Below are 19,310 nucleotides of genomic sequence, written 5' to 3' on the forward strand. Positions count from 1 at the left end.
ATGCATTGCGCGATCCGGAAATCCACTCTCTGGTGCGCGGAGGGAACTGCATTTCCTATGGTGCCCTGCGACTCCGCAGACGCGGAGCCTTTTGGGAAATGAAGTCTTTTCTCAAAGACCTTGCCGCTCAGCAGGATCCAGGCCCTTGCATCTTGGCGGATCTGAGGCGTTTGGAGGGACAACAACCTAGATGTGGAGCCGAAATTTGAGGGTGTGACCTATCTTATGCGGAGCGGAGCTTTGAGGATCTCTGAGTGGAAGGTGTACTACAAATTCTTGCAATCCTCACGCTCTTCGTCTGCGGCGACAGTTCACCTGGGGTGGGCCTGATTTGTTCCTGACTCTAGCAAACAAACCCCGGGACCGGGCAGAGCTGGGATGTTGGAGCGCCCTGAGGCCAGGCTACTTGGGGGCAAACTGAGGAAAGAGTGTTGAGGATTATTTCTAGAGTTCAAAGGTCAGAGGTCAATGTAGCGAGGAGTTGTGGGGGAGTCCAGAGTCGGAGGGGTGCTTAGGGGAGAATTAGGGAGGGACTGAATACTCAAGGGACAGATTTGTGGATAAGTAGCTTGGAGGGAGGAGAAACCGGGAGGGGGCAGATGGCGTAGTGCTGGGGAGGCGGGGACACAGGGGAAGAGAGAGGGGGAAAGGAATCCCCTGAATATCCATTCCCAGACTTCAGGCCTGTCACTCGCAGTCTCGGTCGTACCTCCCCTAGTTGCAACCCTAGCTGTTGGCAGGGTGAAGAGATGGCTTCCCCGTCTAGACAGCCCCCGCCAGGGGGGTCAGGACTGCTTCAAGGGAGCCGGGCTCGTTCATATGGAAGCCTGGTGCAATCGGCCTGCTCCCCAGTGAGGGAAAGACGCCTGGAGCATCAGTTGGAGCCCGGAGACACCCTGGCTGGACTAGCACTCAAATATGGGGTGACGGTGAGTTTTCCAGGATTGGGGTGAAGACAACAGTCAGGAGGGATTTAGTCCTGAGAAGAATGTAGTGGCCCTTCTAGGTAACCTCCCCTGAAATGTTCCTAATGTGTTGCACTCTGTTCTGCCTTTATCTTTGTTTTCCCATCACAGTGTTGCACAAGTCCTGCCCTACTATTCCAACGGAGAGGAACAGCTCCTATTTTATTATGCCAGACACTGTGCTGGGGGCTTCACATACATTAGCTCATTTCACCCTCACATCTGTATCAAGTATACATTTATCGTTCCCTTTTGGCAGATGAAGAAACTGAGACTTGGATTGGTTAACCAGTTTGGCTAAGGTCAAATAATGAGCGTCAGATTTGGGATTCAAACAGGTCTGTCTGACTCTATTAACCACACAGAAAATTTTACGTTGAGAGTGATTAAACGTTTACAGCAACTAATGGAGAGCTGATTTTTAGTTCTCAGTTCCTAAAGTGCCCACCTCTCTTTGCTCTTGGTTCCTCCTCAATGCTCTGCCTTCTTTCCAGTAAGGTGGCCTCCTTTGTGCAAAACAGGTACTCTACACCAAGTATTTCAGGTCATGCATGGGGGAAATTGGATAGATGTAAAAATGTACAGCATTGAAGTTGATGGGGTTACTCCCCCTATCCCTGCCCCTGTTTTCTTGTTCCATCTCACTCAAACAAATGTTGAATTTAGCCAACATTTTTATGCTTGCTGTATTTAAAGCACTGTGATAACTTTTCTGGGAGACAGAAACTTAAACTATATGGTTGCTGTCCTCATGTAATTTATGGCCTAATGAGAAATGAACAGGGACACAAATAATGATTACAAGTGACAGAATGTGGTGAGTTTGTAAAGGTATTAACAACGAATAGGGGCCAGGCATGGTGGCTCACCCCTGTAATCCCAGCACTTTGGGAGGCAGAGGCAAGTGGATCACCTAAGGTTACGAGTACGAGACCAGTCTGGCCAACATGGTGAAACCCTGTCTCGACTAAAAATACAAAAATTAGCCGGGCGTGGTGGTGCTCACCTGTAATCCCAGCTACTCAGGAGGCTGAGGCGGGAGAATCGCTTGAACCCAGGAGGGGGAGGTTGCGATGAGCTGAGATCGCACCACTGCACTCCAGCACTCCAGCCTGGGCAACAGAGTGAGACTCTGTCACACACACACACACACACACACACACACACACACACACACACAAAGATAGGAAATCAGAAAAGATTAAATTTCAGTTGGAAAGGGGCTGTGGTGGGCCAGGCGTGGTGGCTCATGCCTGTAATCCCAGCACTTTGGGAGGCTGAGGTGGGTGGATTGCTTGAGCTCGGGAGTACAGGACCATCCTGGGCAATGTGGTGAAACCCCATCTCTACAACAAATACAAAAATTAGCCGGGCATGGTAGCATGTGCCTGTAATCCCAACTACTGGGGAGGCTGAGGCAGAGGATCACTTGAGCCGGGGAAGCGGAGGTTTCAGTGAGCCGAGATCGCGCCACTACACTCCAGGCTGGGCGAAGAGTGAGACCTTGTCTCCAAAAAAAGAAAGAAAGAAAGAAAGAAAATACGAATACACTCTATCTATAGTTTCTATATTTCATTATCTAATTATGATAATAATTAGATAATTATAAGTAATAATTTTTAAATAAAGCATTAATGAGCCCCTGCTATGTGTCAAGGTCTGTAGGATGCTAATGACTGCCTGGGGATACAGAGACAGCAAGTCACAATCCTTGCCCTTAAAGGACTTATAGGGTTTAGGCAAAGCAGATATTTAAAGAGGTGAATAATATTATAGTAGGGTTATGTATTATTATAGCAATATTTACAGTATGCATTGGGAGCCCTGAAGAAGGTAGCACAAAGGGAGTGATAGTTGATGAATACAAGTTTTCCAAGCAGAGAATGGGATAGTAGGGGGGTGGGAGCATTTCAGGCAGAAGTAACAGCATGAATAAAGTGTGAAAAAGATCATGGAATGTTCAAAGAAAAATAAAAAGTTCAGGATAGCAAAATGTAGAGGTGGCAGAGGGAGATTAATCTAGACATTTCCTTTGGGAGCTGGATTGAGAAAGCCCTTGAATGCTAATTTGGTTTTTATCTTTTAGCCAGTGCGGAGCCATAGGTGGGTAGTGGGTTAATCAGATTTATTTTTTTAGAAAGATAGATGCCAAGAGGAGGATGAGTAGAAATAGAGCGAGGAAGGCCAGTTAAACTGTTGCAATAACCCCAGATGAGAAATACTGAGGGTCTATTTTAAATCTTTGGCAGTAGACCTGAAGGTGAGACCAGATGTGAGAGAGATTTTTGAAGCAGTTTTGTTGACCACTTGGTATGGTGATGAAAGGCAAGTATTAGTTAAGGATGACACTGATGTTTCTACCTTGGGAGGCCAGGCAGATAGATGGTGATGCCAGTCACTATGTCCAGTGATGAATAAATAGGTCAAAATAAATATTTATTAATGACATTGTTAATAGTATAGTGTGAAAAGCATTCCCAGAAGCAGTGAAAAGACCCAGGATTGTCATTCTAGCTCTGTCATTAACTTGATAGATAATTTTAGGAAAGTAGCTTAACCTCTCTGAGCCTCAGTTCCTTCATTTTTATTTATTCATTAATTTATTTATTCATTTATTTTTAATTTTTTAATTTTTAGAAATGGCATCTCACTATATTACTCAGGCTGGACTCTAATTCCCGGGCTCAAGCTATCCTCCCTCCTCAGCCTCCTGAGTAGCTGGAATTATAGGCATCAGACATTGCGGCTGGCTTGCACAATAATTTTTTAAAATGTAAGGGGGCCCTAAGACCAAAAAGTGTGAAAACCACTCATCTATAGAATAGAAATAATGTCAGCCCTTTGTACTTTAGCTTGGTTGTTATGGAATCAAAGAAGACTCTGTACAGTCACTTTAAAAAGCTCAAGATGTAATGTAAGATTGATCATTATTACTGTCCTTAATTTTGGTGACTTTTTTTTTTTAAGATGGAACAGATTAAACGTGCAAACCGCCTTTATACTAATGACTCCATCTTCCTGAAGAAAACCCTCTACATCCCCATCCTGACAGAGCCCAGAGACCTGTTCAATGGTTTAGACTCTGAGGAAGAGAAAGATGGAGAGGAAAAAGTACACCCAAGTAACAATGAAGTTTGGCCACACTCAACTGAGAGGAAGAAACAAGAGACAGGAGCAGGACGTGCCAATGGTGAAGTCCTCCCCACACCTGGCCAGGAAACCCCCATGCCCATCCATGACCTCTCTGCCTCTGATTTCCTTAAGAAGCTTGATTCACAGATCAGCCTGTCCAAGAAGGCTGCTGCTCAGAAGCTGAAAAAAGGGGAAAATGGGTGAGTCTTGAATGGTTCCTTATAAGTTCCTCCCTAGACTCCTCCATCATTCCTGTCTTACCTAACCACAAACACAAGTAAGTAAGGACAGTGCCAACAGAGGCAAGGTGATACCTTTCCCCCATGTGGCCCCAAGACAATGAGCAGAGGTGATGGCTGCTGGCATGGGTAGAGGCAGTGGAAAACTGGGTTCTGTGTTCTTATTGGAGTCAGACAGTTAACTATTTTTTTTTTTTTTTTGAGACGGGGTCTTGCTCTGTTGCCCAGGCTGGAGTGCAGTGGCGCGATCTTGGCTCACTGCAAGCTCCGCCTCCCAGGTTCACGCCATTCTCCTGCCTCAGCCTCCCGAGTAGCTGGGACTACAGGCGCCCGCCACCACGCCCGGCTAATTTTTTGTATTTTTAGTAGAGGCGGGGTTTCACTATGTTAGCCAGGATGATCTCAATCTCCTGACCTCGGGATCCGCCAGCCTCGGCCTCCCAAAGTGCTGGGATTACAGGCGTGAGCCACAGCGGCCAGCTGACAGTTAACTGTTTTTACTGCTCTGATCATCCATGAAGGAGCATTAGGGTTAGGATTTATCTAGAGGGTACTGAGACTGTCTTGAAGCAACCAGCTTATGTATTAGAAGACAGCTTTCCATGTACCTCTCACTTGGCCCATTGTCAGGTTCTTCCCTTGATCTGTCACTCTTTCCCCCCTTTCCTCACTTGCAGGGTACCTGGGGAGGATGCAGGTCTCCACCTGAGCTCCCCTTGGATGCAGCAACGAGCAGTCCTAGGTCCTGTGCCGCTGACCCGTACCTCTCGGACCCGGACACTACGGGACCAGGAGGATGAAATCTTCAAACTCTGATGTCCCCAGAACTGACTGAGAGAAGCAAGATGTTGAAAGAGAAACTTCAGGGGGAGAGGAGCCTGAGGTGAGGCTCAAGAACATGGCTTATGAGCCTGCCTCCCTCCACTCCAGCCATCCTCCCCAGCCTCCTTGTCTGCCAAAAATTCCTTGGCCTGGGGCAGTTTTATTGGCAAGATTAGGGAATGGGAACTGGACCTTTCCCAGTTCTTGGGCTGAATCTAGAGTTGAGTCCTTTAGACTCAAAAGGCTCTTTTTATGTCCTTGTTGCCTTTCCTATCCTTTTTACCTTTCCCTGGCCTTAGAACAGGGAAGCAGAGACTCCCCCTCAGCTTCTTCCTCATCTCCAACTATGTGACATAATTTATTTGGTGCTAATATTGAAGTAATATTTATTTGCTATATTTTATTTCTTCCCACTCTTAGCTGAAAAATGGAATTTCTATAGCCCTGGGGTGAGGAGAACCTGGGAACAGTGAGCCAGTGACTGCTGGTTCTCCACTTTCCCCACCTTGTTAGCCAAACATGTTATTGAGGATGAGGCAATCGGTGATCTAGCCCACCACAGAGAATGGATGACTGTTGGCCTTTTCTCCAATCTCAAAGTGACAGATTTGGGCTGATTCTTTTTTTTTTTTTTTTTTTTTGGTACCCCATTCCTGTTGAATGGGCTCAGTCTTGACAAACCAATTCCCTGTAACTTTTTCACAATTCTTGACTCTGAGAAAAAGCAGCACTGTAGGGACCTGAGCTCTCCATTCTACCAGTTCACCCTTCTGACCTGTTCTGCTCAGCCTGTGGTGAGGGGAACAGATGGAAGAAGGCTTTCCTTGGGGTTTGAAGAGGAAGCCAGTTGTGGGAGTCTCTTTGTTACACCCCCTCCCCTCCAGACCCTCTCTCTCTATGCCTTCCTCCTCACTGCATATTTATTTGCGATTTGTAGCACTGATCTATGGTACAGTTGTTTTGTTTCTTAAACAGAAGTAGGTAAGGGAACCTCAGTAATAATGGAAATCTGCCTCAGTCTCCTGTTTGGAAATGATGAGAGGTGAGATAAGTAATGTTTATATACCTCCTTTCTTCTGTGATGATTATAAGGTATATGAAGCTGGACAGATTAAACATTGAGCCCTGTGCATATTTTAGTAGTTTTATTTCCCCTATGAGAATGTCCCCTGCCCTAGCCCCTTCTTCCTGCACTCTGGAACAGAGCCTCTGGCATCTGTCCAAGCTCTGTCTCTAAGGGCCACCTTCCCCTCTTCTGTCTTTAGTATCCCCAAAGGGGTTCTCTGGGCTGTGCCTCCTTTCCTTGGTTCACATGGGAGGGGGCTTCCCTGTTTCAGAAGTCCCTTATGGGAGAAATAGAGATCCAAGTTTCACTTCACCTTTTTCAGGCAGTTCTGTTTCCTGTCTTGGGGCTGGAGTGGGAGAGAGGCCTCACCCCTCAGCATTGCTCCTTCTCCACTAGCTGTTTGGGGGTGGGCTGGTCTCAGAGTCAAAAGCACTCTTGGGAAGGAATGAAGCCTGAAGATTGAAAAGTGTTAGTGCCAGGTGAGCAGGGTTAGGAAGCCCATTATCTGTGTTTTCTCAGTCAACCATTTTGTCAAGGTGGAATGTGCTAGGCTCAGGGCTCTCAGAGCTTCCCTTCGTCTAGCAGCTTCCTGAGTCCGTCACAGATCTTGCCAAGGTGCTGAGTGAAGTCAGGCCCATAGAGGGCCGTGAGCAGACCTGGGTCAGAGAAGTGATCAAACACGTGGCGGATGCGGCCATGTGACTTGGGCGTGAGGTGGTGTTCCACCAACTCCAGCAGCACATCCCGGCACTCGGTCAGCAGGCCAGCCAGAACAGCAGCCTCGAAGGTGAAGTCTACCTCACCAAAGCTAAGTGCCGTCATGGCACCCTGTCGCAGCTTCTGGCGAAAGCGGGTAGCCAGGGCCAGCTCACTGGGGCCAAAGGAGCCATTGCGGTGCAGCACAGCCACCTTGACGGCCACTTTGATCAGGTCCTTGATCACGCGCTGGGCCTGGGGCCGGCTGTGCGTGTACTCCTTGGACACACGGTAGAGCTCATCTAGCACCTCACTGCTTGTCTCATCTATGAAGAGATGAGCCACAGAGCGACCCGCCATCTTACTCAGTAGCTTCTTCTCTGCTTGCAGTGCCAGGCTCTTTGAGCTGAAGGACTCCATGGGTCCTGGAGAGTGGGGTATGTGGTCAGTCACTAGAAGAAAGGCCACAGGCTTCCTTAGAAAGAGAGAAATGGCTTTTCCCCTTTCTGTTGCTTCTTTAGTTTCCATGTCATCATCATCTTTGTTTGTCATCCTCTCCGCCCCCTGGGGCCCCTCAGTCCTCTATGCCTTGCTCCTGCCTGCTTTTTCCCCTTAGTGCTGTAGCAAATCTTGACTCCAAAACAGCCCACGGGAGTGGCGATAGCCCCGGCTGGAGGAATGTGGGCACACGGGAGGCTAGCCTAGCACAAGTTACATCTCAAGGGGAAGTAGGCTGTTGCTGCTGCAGTGAAGACAGGGCTTACCTGACAGATAATTCTTTTTTTTTTTTTTTGAGACGGAGTCTTGCTTTGTCACCCAGGCTGGAGTGCAGTGGTGTGATCTCTGTTCACTGCAACCTCCACCTCCCGGGTTCAAGCTATTCTCCTGCCTCAGCTTCCCAAGTAGTTGGGATTACAGGCACCCACCACCACGCCCGGCTAATTTTTGTATTTTTAGTAGAGACAGGGTTTCACCATGTTGGCCAGACTGGTCTCGAACTCCTGACCTTATGATCTGCCCACCTCGGCCTCCCAAAGTGCCGGGAATACAGGCGTGAGCCACCACGCCCAGCCTGACAGAATTCTTACAGCTACCATTTTTGGACATTGACTCTGTGCCATATGTCTGTGTGGCATAGATATTACCATCCTTGTTTTACAGCTAAGCAAATGATACTTACATTAAGTAATTTACCCAAGATCAAACGCAACTCATTTTTTGGCCCCCAAAGCCAGTGGCAGCTAGTGCACTATACTTCCTTTAAAGTAAGAAGCATAAGCATCCCAGGAATCCTAATAGGAGTAATAACTAACATTTACTGAGAACCTACTATATGCAGGTGCTTTACGTCAGTCATCTTAGCCTTCCCAATCCTGTGTAAGGTTAAGGTAGGTATCCCCATTTTGCAATGAGAAAACTGAAGCGAAGAGAAATTTAGCAATTTGGCCAAAGTCACTAGTAAATTATAAAGATGGGCTTCAAACCAAATAATCCAGAGAAACCTGCTTCCCCGGAATGCTCCCAGTGTGGTTAAAGCACACTGAGGAAGCACGAGAAGCCAGCACCTCAAGAAGGGCAGGCAGTCCTGAAGGTCTGAGCCTTCTGCTACACTGAACTCAGGACCCTCTTGGTGGCATATCAGCTCCATGTGTCCAGGGTTCTCTCCCCATGGTCTTCGCCTGTGGTTCTTCTGGTTGTTTTGCTTCTTACTTCCCCCTCCTCTGCTCTGCAGGATGTGGCTGTGACCGCAGTGAGGAGCAGCCTCGCCCTCTCCCCCAAACCAAAATGGGAGTCTGAAGAGGCAGAGGAGGTGGGGACTGTGGGGGTTTTTTTCCCCAGCTGAATCCTTCCAGTGGAAACCTGAACCTTGTTTTGCTCCCAGCTTGCCTTGGGGCTTTCTGGACCATGCTCCCCAGCCGGAAGAGGCGATTGCTCCATGTGAGCCTTCCTTCCTCCTTGGCCTTCCTGTTACCCAGCTCTCCATTGCCCCCATTGCCGTCTCACATTTATTCCGCTGTCTTCTCCCTCTCTCCCTGTTTCAGTCTCCCTTTTTCTCTTGTCTGGGTCCTCCCTATGATCCTCTGGCCTGGCCATACTCTCCCTCTGGCCCTTACCCATCTATCTCCTTGTTTCCTAAGATTTCCTTGCATTTCGCACACATCCATATGGATATGGATCCACCTGCATCCCTCAGCCCTGCCCCCACCGCATCCAAAACCAGGTCTTTCAGAGGCTGCCTTGCCACCAGAAAAACTAAGCTAAGCTCTACAAAGGACCCAAGAATTGTACAAGCGAGAGTTTCACAATATGAAAAGCTAAGACTGAAAGAGCTAGAGACTCCTCTGCCACCATTACCCCTAAAGTCTACCATTCTGTCACTGCCGGTCCCTCACCTGCTGTGCTGGGTGCCAGTCTTGCCTTGGATGTTCCCGGAAAGCTTACAGAATGGAGAAGCTTCACTTAATGTGAGAGCCCTTTGGCTTGGCCCCACCCCTTGAGCCCCGCCTACCTACTCTCTGCTTAACCTCCGGTTCATCACTTCTGTCACCAAGAAGGCCTCTGGCCCAAGAGCAACCTAGAAATAAGACAAAGGTCAAAAAGAGTGGAATTCTGTTGGAAATAGTCTCGATTCTTTGAAGGGGGGAAAGGGATTTGCATCCTCCACTCTCAAATTGCTTCTTTCTTTTCTTGCTGCCCAGTTCCTGAAGATCCTGTCCTTACATTTCTACAGTACTGGGAAGGATGTAAAGCCCAAATTTCTGGGGTAGGAGGTCAGTGGGAAAAGTTCTGAAGATTGAAAGGTGGTGCTGTGGGGCAAGTATTTAATATATTATTCCAGTGATTGCCAGGTAAGAGCACAGACTGTCACAACCCTTAATACTGAAGGGAGGAAGGTTCTGGGACCAGGGCTGCTGCACCACAGGTGACCAGCAGGTGCCAGCACAGCACTGAATCACTAGCGTAGAGGAACAAGCCTACTGAGTTGCCTTTTTTTTTTTTTTTTTTTTTTTTTTTGAGACAGAGTTTTGCTCTTGTAGCCCAGGCTGGAGTGCAATGGGGTGATCTCGGCTCACTGCAACCTCTGCCTCCCGGGTTCAAGTGATTCTCCTGCCTCAACCTCCCAAGTAGCTGAAATTACAGGCCTGTGCCACCATGCCTGGCTTATTTTGTATTTTTAGTAGAGATGGTTTCACCATGTTGGCCAGGATGGTCTTGAACTCCTGACCTCAGGTGATCCACCTTGGCCTTCCAGAGTGCTGGGATTACAGGTGTGAGCCAATGCACCCCGCAGGGCCTACTGAGTAGGCTACTGTAGTAGCTACTTTGTAGCTGCTAAAGGGATACAAAATGAGGGGAAGTCACAATTGGGTTTTGTTTGTTTGTTTGTTTGTTGCTTTGTTTTTGAGATAGGGTCTCACTCTGTCGCCCAGGCCACAGTGCAGTGGCATCATCACAGCTGACTGCAGCCTTGACCTCCTGGGCTCAAGAGCTCTTCCTACTTCAGCCTCCCAAGTAGCTGGGACCAGAGGCTCACAAGCCTTCCTTTTTTTTGTAGAGAGGAGGGTCTAACTATGTTGCCCAGGCTGAACTTCTAAGCTCAAGCAATCCTCCTACCTTAGTCTCCCAAAGTGTTGGGATTACAGGCGTGAACCACTGCACCCATCCTGGAAGTCACAGTTGTTGAATGAGACAAAAACACTTGCTATCAAGAATCTTATGGGGAATCTGGCGAGGGAGATAAGCTTAAACATAAATAACAGTAATACTAGTCAAACAATGCCATTAACTTTAATGGAGATTTAAATAATTTTGAGACTAAAGAAGCTTAATTATGATAGGGCTGAAGAGGTAGACTTGGAAAGATAGATTCAACTACTTAATAGCCAGAGATAGGGAAGAAGTCCCAGATGATGGGGACGGCATAAGCACATGCAGGAAAAAAACAAAATACAGGACATTCTCAGGAAGTGGTGATTTATGTCTGGAATGTAAGTTGTTTGAGAGATAAGTGAAGAAGGAAAAAGATCAGATCATGGCAAACTTTAAAAAAGTTGCTCCAGGCCATGACTGTAATCCCAGCACTTTGGGAAGCCAAGGTGGGTGGATCACCTGAGGTCAGAAGTTTGAGACCAGCCTGGCCAACGTGGTGAAACCCTGTCTCGGCTGGGCATGGTGGCTCACACCTGTAATCCCAGCACTTTGGGATGCCGAGGTGGGCGGATCACGAGGTTAGGAGATCAAGACCATCCTGGCTAACACGGTGAAACCCCATCTCTACTAAAAATACAAAAATTAGCTGGGCATGATGGCACATGCCTGTAGTCCCAGCTACTCGGGAAGCTGAGGCAGGAGATTCGCTTGAACCAGGGAGGCAGAGGTTGTAGTGAGCCGAGATCGCGCCTCTGCCCTCCAGCCTGGTGATAGAGTGAGACTCGGTCTCCAAAAAAAGAAAAGAAAAAAGAAAAAGAATAAAGGGAATAAAAATATAAGAAGATGCAAATACAATAATAACTTCTGGATTCAGAATTCTGCTACCTAGTCTTTACCTGTTTTCCTCTCCAGCTTCAGACTCCCCTCCCTCCCTCCCTTCCTTCCTCTCTCTCTTTTTTTTTTTTTTTTTTTTTGACAGAGTCTTGCTCTGTCCCTGTCACCCAGGCTGGAGTGCAGTGATGCGATTTCAGCTCACTGCAACCTCTGCCTCCCAGGTTCAAGTGATTCTCCTGCCTCAGCCTCCCGAGCAGCTGGGATTACACTGCCACCACACCTGGCTAATTTTTGAATTTTTAGTAGAGACAGGGTTTCGCCATGTTGGCCAGGCTGGTCTTGAACTCCTGGCCTCAGGCTATCTGCCCATCTTGGCCTCCCAAAGTGCTGGGATTACAGGCATGAGCCATAGCGCCCGTCTTTAATTTGTGATTTTATTAACTGTCTACCCACTGAGCTCAGATTATCTTTTAGTGTCTACACAGTGCTTGGCACATACTGTGGTCAATAAATATGTGCTGAAAGAATAAAGTCAAAACATATCCAAGAACCAGGATATGAGGGGAAAATGGTAGTAACATAGGAGTCACATGTTATAATGTTCATTTACTTCATTCATGGGGAAGTCTTTTATTTTCTCTCTCTTTTTTTTTTTTTTCTTCAATTGAGACAGAGTCTCACTCTGTCGCCCAGGGTGGAGTGCAGTGGTGCAATCTCGGCTCACTGCAACCTCTGCCTCCCGGGTTCAAGTGATTCTCTGCCTCAGCCTCCTGAGTAGCTGGGATTTCAAGCACCCACTGCCATGCCTGGCTAATTTTTGTATTTTTAGTAGAGACGGGGTTTCTACCATCTTGGCCAGGCTGGTCTTGAACTCCTGACATCGTGATCCACCCACCTCAGCCTCCCAAAGTGCTGGGATTACAGGCATGAGCCACTGCACCCGGCCAAAAACAATTTTTTTTTCGAGATGGAGTCTCGCTCTGTCACCCAGGCTGGAGTGCAGTGGCATGATCTCGGCTCACTGCAACCTCCACCTCCCGGATTCAAGCAATTCTCCTGCCTCAGCCTCCCAAGTAGCTGGGATTACAGGCATGTGCCACCATGCCCGGCTAATTTTTTTGTATTTTTAGTAGAGATGGGGTTTCACCATATTGGCCAGGCTGGTCTCGAACTCCTGACCTTGTGATCCACCCACCTCGACCTCCCAAAGTGCTGGGATTACAGGCGTGAGCCACTGCGCCTGGCCACAAATTTTTTTTAGAGATAGGGTCTTGCTATCTTGCCCAGGCTGGAGTACAGTGGCTCACACTGCTCACTGCAGCCTCGGACTCCTGGACTCAACAGACCTCCTGCCTCAATCTCCCAAAGTGCTGAGATTACAGGAGTGAGTCACTGTGTACCCTGGCCAAATGATGGTATCTTAAATGTGCAAAACACTTTTGAATTTGCAAAATGTTTCACCTACAGGATCTTATTTGATCCTAAGAAGTAGGCAGGAAGGTAGTATGTCCACTTACAGAAGACAGAATCAGACTTAGAGATAAGTAGTTTATCCAAAGCCATACTCCAGAGATGAATCTAGCTAAGTCTCAATGACTTTCAATGGTGCTCTTTCCACTGTATAATCTACAGGAAGTGAATAGTACTTTTTTGAGCAATTTCTACTTTGAAGCAAAATGAAGATATTTTGCACTTAATTGGATAAACTTCAGTTATTTGGAAAAGTATTCAGGATGGAACAGTCCGATGTTTGTTTTAGGTGAGGTTTTACCATGGTTAAGATCAATACTCTCATATCAGTTCAGAAAGAGTAAGTTTAGTGTGATTTAAAGCAGTCAAGTAAGTCAGCCTGACATAGCTGGAGATAGTTCACAGCTTTTACTCTTTTTTTGTTTGGGGTATTTATTTATTTATTTATGAGATCGAGTCTCACACTGTCGCCCAGGCTGGAGTGCAGTGGCATGATCTCGGCTCACTGCAACCTCTGCCTCCTGGGTTCAAGTGATTCTCCTGCCTCAGCCTCCCAAGTAGCTGGGATTACAGGCGCGCACCCCCACGCCCGGCTAATTTTTGTATTTTTAGTAGAGACGGGGTTTCACTATGTTGGCCAGGCTGGTCTTGAACTCCTGACCTCATGATTTGCCCAGCTCGGCCTCCCAAAGTGCTGGGATTACAGGTGTGAACCACCGTGCCTGTCCTATTTTTATTTATTTACTTTTTTGAGATGGAGTCTCACTCTGTCGCCCAGGCTGGAGTGCAGTGGCACGATCTCGGCTCACTGCAACCTCTGCCTCCCAGGTTCAAGCGATTCTCCTGCCTCAGCCTCCTGAGTAGCTGGGATTACAGGCACGCACTACCACGCCCAGCTAATTTTTTGTATTTTTAATCGACACGGGGTTTCACCGTGTTAGCCAGGATGGTCTCGATCTCCTGACCTCATGATTCGCCTGCCTTGGCCTCCCAAAATGCTGGGATTACAGAAATGAGCCACCATACCTGGCTTGTTTTTTTTGTTTGTTTTTGTTTTTTGTTGTTGTTGTTGTTTTTCCTCTGAGCCATAGGATGTTTGTTTGTTTTTAATCTTTGATGCATTTATTTCTTCCTCTACTTACTGTATGCCAGGCATTACGATTAAGTGCTGGGGATAAAAAGATAAAAGACAAGCTTCCTGTCTTTTTTTTTTTTTTTTTTTAAGATGGAGTTTCGCTCTTGTTGCTCAGGCCAGAGTGCAATGGCGCGATCTTGCCTCACGGCAACCTCCACCTCCCGGGTTCAAGTGATTCTACTGCCTCAGCCTCCTGAGTAGCTGGGACTACAGGCACCACCATGCCCAGCTAATTTTGTATTTTTAGTAGAGACGGGGTTTCTCTATGTTGGTCAGGCTGGTCTTGAACTCCCAACCTTAGGTGATCTGCCCACCTTGGCCTCCCAAAGTGCTGGGATTATAGGTGTGAGCCACTGCGCCTGGCTACTTCCTGTTTTTAAGTGGTAAACATGAAAAATCCAAATGGAAGTATCCAATAAGCAATTGTATACATGAGTCTAGAACTCAGGAGAAAGACCTGAGTTGAACACCTAGATTTTATGGTAAGCAACATATAAACAGTTTATTGTGGCCGGGCGCAGTGGCTCACACCTGTAATCCCAGCACTTTGGGAGGCCCAGGCGGGCGGATCATGAGGTCAGAAGATCAAGACCATCCTGGCTAACACGGTGAAACCCTGTGTCTACTGAAAATACAAAAAAAAAAAAAAATTAGCTGGGCATGGTGGCAGGTGCCTGTAGTCCCAGCTACTCTGGAGGCTGAGGCAGGAGAATGGTGTGAACCCGGGAGGCGGAACTTGCAGTGAGCCGAGTGAGCCACTGCACTCTAGCCTAGGTGACAGAGGGAGACTCATCTCAAAAAAAAAAAAAAACAAAACAGTTTATTGTAACTGTTGGTTTTGTAACTGTTCTCATTGTCGAATTATCTTGACCAATGAGAATGGGTAGAGAAGAAAGAGGTGGCTAAGGACATGACCATAGGGAACACCAGCATTTAGAGAGGTCAGAGAAGGCTAAGAAAGGTCATATTAGGCTGGGTGTGGTGGCTCACACCTGTAATCCCAACACTTTGGAGGCTGAGGTGGGCAGATCGCTTGAGGTCAGGAGTTCGAGACCAGCCTGGCCAACATGGCGAAACCCTGTCTCTACTAAAAATATAAAAATTAGCTGGGCGTGGTGGTGGGCGCCTGTAATCCCAGCTACTCGGGAGGCTGAGATGGAGAAGCGCTTGAACCCAGGAGGCGGAGGTTGCAGTGAGTGAGCCAAGATTATGCTACTGCACTCCAGCCTGGGGCAACAGAGTGAGTCTCTGTCTCAAAAAAAAAAAAAAAGAAAAGAAAAGAAAAGCCATATTAATAGAAGTGAAACTATCCATTCATTAAAAATACATATTTATTAAGCCCCTAGTCTCTGTTAAGAGAAAGAGGGACCTCAGGAGCCAAAAGAAGAAAGCATTTCAAGGAGGGGGGAGTCAACAGGTCAAATGGCACAGAGAGGGCAAAAGGATAAAGACTGAAGAGTTGTTCATTGAATGTGACCAGGAGGTCATTGGTGGCCTTAATGAGAGCAATCTCAGTGGACTGATGGGGACAAAAACTAAAATGATTGAGAATGAGAATCATGAAAATGGATATAGCAAGTATAGGTAACTCTAGAAGCTTAGTTATGAAGGGAAGAGAAATTGAGTGATGACTGGGTGCAGACAAGGATCAAGAGAAAGTTTGGAATGTTTTCCTTTTAATCATGGGAATTACTTGAGCATGTGTATATGCTAAGGGGAAAATATCAGTAGAAAAGGACAGGTTAAGACTGGGAATGGTGGCTGACGCCGGTAATCCCAGCAGTTCGAGAGGCCGAGGCAGGAGAATCACTTGAGCCTAGGAGTTCAAGACCAGCCTGGGCAACACAATGAGACTCTGCCTCTATTTTTTTTTTTAAGTTAATACTTTCTGTGTGCAGGCACTATGCTACAAGGAAAGGATACAGTGTTGAGCAAGATAGACAACCAGGGACTGCATACAACTTATAGTAAAGTCATAGGTGAACCTTCAACAGGTGATACGGATGGCATTCACTAGGATGAGAGAGACATGATGCAGCTAAGTATATCTGTAGGGAGCAAAAAGTTGGTGGAATTCTCACTTTATTATCTCTGTTTTCTCTGAAGACGGATGAGGGTTTTCCTGAGATGAACAAGGAAATGGTAAGGAAAGGAACTTGCAAAAAAAGGAGGAAGTTTGAAATATCTCCCTGGGGATTGGAAGAGAGTGCTTTTCCAATCCAATCTGTGGGACTGTGTGATTTCCTTGTTTTGAGATGGAGTCTCGCTCTGTTGCCCAGGCTGGAGTGCGGTGGTACGATCTCGGCTCACTGCAAGCTCCGCCTCCTGGGTTCAAGCAATTCTCCTGCCTCAGCCTCCCCAGTAGCTGGGACTACAGGCGCACGCCGCCACGCCCGGCTAATTTTTTGTATTTTAGTAGAGACGGGGTTTCACCGTTGTTGCCTAGGCTGGTCTCGAACTCCTGAGCTCAGGCAATCCACCCGCCTCGGCCTCCCAAAGTGCTAGGATTACAGGCCTGAGTCACTGCGCCCGGCCAGGACTGTGTGATTTTCTTCAAAACACTAAGGGAGTAGGAAGAGAGGTTTTTTTTGTTTGTTTTTTGTTTTTTAAGAGTCTCCCTCTGTGTCACCCAGGCTGGAGTGCAGTGGCACGATCTTGGCTCACTGCAATCTCCTGTCACCCGAGTTCAAGCAATTCCCCTGCCTCAGCCTCCTGAGTAGCTGGGATTGCAGGTGCCCATCACCACACCCGGCTAATGTTTTTTTGTATTTTTAGCAGAGCTGGAGTTTCTCCATGTTGGCCAGGCTGGTCTCAGAACTCCTGACCTCAGGTGATCTGCCCACTTCGGCCTCCCAAAGTGCTGGGATTACAGGGGTGAGCCACCTCGCCCAGCCAAGAGAGTCATTTTGATTTGTCCTTCAAAATAGCTCTCAGATTCATGTATTTCTTTCTAAACCTGTTCCCATCACCCTTGTCTGATTGTCCCTCTCCCCTCACCTTTAAACCTTGTTTACTTGCTAGTAGGTCTCTGTCTTCTTGCTTAAAAAAATAAAAAAATACAAGTTGCACCCTTTTTCAAGAATTTAAAATGACGTCCTACTCCTGTCAGATGATTTTAACCAGTTCACCTAGTCATTCCAGGCCTTCTGTAATTTGTCTTCCCCTTTTCCCTCCCCTTGCTCCTAACTAGTGCCTTTCCCACACACCAGCCTCACAGGACCTTTTTTTTATCCATGCTGCAGGCTCCTTGCTAACCAAGTAAAAGCTTTTGCTGAAGCTGTGTCCCTCGGGAACATTTTCTTCTTTTGCACCAAGCCAACTCCCACCAAAGTTTTCCTGTCCTTCATGATAAAATGTATCCAGCATCTTTCTGTGCAGTCTTCGGAGAATATTTATTGTCTTCTTTGCACATTTGGAAATTCATGTTCAATGTAGCTTTTCTTTTGAGACTTGGTGTTGTCTTTTTAATAGTTTAGTACTATTAAATATTTAATATTTAGTACTGTCTTTTTAATAGTTTAGACTTTTTAATAGTTTAGTATGTGCAAATCTTATTTTAATTCAAATATATTATCATTTTCTTAAAGTCTGGAACCACAACCCACAGTGGATTGTGTAGTAGATTGTGTCTCAAGTAAGTGTTTAATACTTATTGGATTGAACTGAGATTTGAGCTGGGTCCTAAAACTTTAAATGAATTACACCTTAATCCCCACTCACTAATCTGTTCAATAAGCATGTATCTGAGTACCTAAACCCTGTGCTAGGAGCTGAGGAGATTTCTTTTAACCTCTCAGTGCCTCTATATTTTGAGGTGTCTTTCTCTGAAAATTTCTTTCCAGCCTTTAAAACAACCCCAACTGTCTGACAGTTTGCTGAATTGCCTTGGACCCAAGATCCCTCGGCCGTTAATTCTGTGTAGATATTGTCCCTGTTTATCTTCTTCTATTTTTTTAGATCTGACTTTACTGAGTTACTGTTCATCTTACTGGTTCACCTGGCCTTAAATCTGTCTCTCTGTCTCTCTCTTTCTGTGTGTGTGCGTGTGCACATGTGTGTGTATGTTTAGGTCTCTTGTGTACTCGCTGTGGGGCTTAGCCTAGTTGTTGATACTCCCCTCCCTGATCACAGTCCAGTTAAGGCTGGCCTAAAGTGGCAAACCCCTTCCCCCTCCTTTCCTCTAGTCCAGAGTCCAAGATGTGGGTAGAAGTGTTCAGTCAGATAAAACTATCTGAGAATGCCAGTGTCTCCCAGGCCACCCACTTTCCTGGAGAATTTTGAGAATGTCTTTTGTCCCAGCCCCACATAGAGAAGAATCCTACCAGGCAATACCAAGGTACCAAGCAATCCTGTCTGTAGTAGTTTATTCTTCCTCCTCACTGACATTCCCAGGGGCTTTATGAAGGGTGGGGAGGGAGAAGGGGCAGTTTTGCTGTTTGGAGGGATGTCAGGGTCCTCTGAGGAAAGGTGGGACGTATGTCTGTGGGGCAGGAAGGCTGTGTGGGTTACTTTATCAAGTCTTAGCGTTGCTACTCTTTGTGTCTTTCTCTGAGTCAGTTAGTCTTCATTTCCACATCTGTTTTGGCTTCAGCCTCTCTCACCTGCCCTCTTCCATTACCCAACAGCCTGACTGCTAGCTAGTTCTTGCCATAGTGGCCCAAACTCATGCTGCTTTGTAGAGGTGGGAGGGGAGGAGATCATGGAAACAAGGGAAACCTCCTGCTGACACCTTCCTTTCCTTTCCCAGGCCTCCAGCCCCCACGCGCATGCTAGGCCTCCTTATCCGGGTCAGGACGAACCAGAGGAGGCCTACGGGGAGAAATAAGGAGACAGAGGGACAACGCATAGAGAGGAGCAACAGAGAGTTGGGGGCAGAGTCAGGGAGATGCGGGATGCGCCCTCGGGAGCAAGGTCGCCCAAGCCGTATAGGAGGGGAAGGGAGGACGGATCGCGCAGGCTCTGATAGCCCAGCCCAGCCCCGCGAGGCTCCCAGGTTTCCTGTCTGTTTCTCCTCCCAGCTCCTCTTCCTCTCTTGTGAAATTTCTCCCCAGAGCCTCTCCTGTGCCAGCCTGTCTCTGCTTCTGTATGTATTTCTTCCTCTGCCCGGTGTCGGCGACTGTCCGTGGGTCTCTCCATCTCGCGTCTGTCTCTGGTCTCCAGTTCAGCCTCCCGGCCTGGCCCTCTGGGTGGACGGTGCTCCTGGCGCCCCTCCCCGGGCAGCACTATTGGCGGAGAGGTGACGAGAAGGCGGTGTCTAGCCGCCCTCCGAGGGCGGGATTAGTCGCGGGGAACCAAAGGCG

General features: G+C 47.3%; 2 protein-coding genes across 5 annotated transcripts; one reads left to right on the forward strand and one right to left on the reverse strand.

Annotated features, from left to right (window-relative positions):
* Positions 1-24: 24 nt before the first annotated feature.
* On the forward strand, positions 25-19,132 carry LYSMD1 (LysM domain containing 1). Of its 3 annotated transcripts, XR_001709395.4 has the most exons (4): positions 630-929; positions 3,933-4,297; positions 5,014-5,219; positions 19,062-19,132. XR_001709395.4 is itself a non-coding variant. In XM_003308374.6 (3 exons), the coding sequence occupies exons 1-3, from the start codon at positions 226-228 to the stop codon at positions 5,150-5,152; spliced, it is 540 nt and encodes a 179-aa protein (XP_003308422.1). In that variant the 5' UTR covers positions 25-225; the 3' UTR covers positions 5,153-6,290. The 3 variants fall into 3 exon arrangements, 2 of the variants coding, with proteins under 2 accessions (XP_003308422.1, XP_001171513.2); XM_003308374.6 differs by lacking the exons at positions 630-929; positions 19,062-19,132 and adding an exon at positions 25-261 and having other exon boundaries at positions 5,014-6,290; XM_001171513.8 differs by lacking the exon at positions 19,062-19,132 and having other exon boundaries at positions 137-929; positions 5,014-6,290.
* TNFAIP8L2 (TNF alpha induced protein 8 like 2) lies at positions 6,289-9,416 on the reverse strand. Of its 2 annotated transcripts, none has more exons than XM_003308373.6 (2): positions 9,314-9,416; positions 6,289-7,372 (listed from the first exon to the last, which is right to left on the reverse strand). In XM_003308373.6, the coding sequence occupies exon 2, from the start codon at positions 7,338-7,340 to the stop codon at positions 6,786-6,788; it is 555 nt and encodes a 184-aa protein (XP_003308421.1). In that variant the 5' UTR covers positions 7,341-7,372; positions 9,314-9,416; the 3' UTR covers positions 6,289-6,785. The 2 variants fall into 2 exon arrangements, with proteins under 2 accessions (XP_003308421.1, XP_009429343.1); XM_009431068.5 differs by having other exon boundaries at positions 6,289-7,345; positions 9,314-9,403.
* Positions 19,133-19,310: the final 178 nt, after the last annotated feature.

This window comes from Pan troglodytes, chromosome 1 (assembly GCF_028858775.2).
Source record: "Pan troglodytes isolate AG18354 chromosome 1, NHGRI_mPanTro3-v2.0_pri, whole genome shotgun sequence".
NCBI classification, from domain to species: domain Eukaryota; kingdom Metazoa; phylum Chordata; class Mammalia; order Primates; family Hominidae; genus Pan; species Pan troglodytes.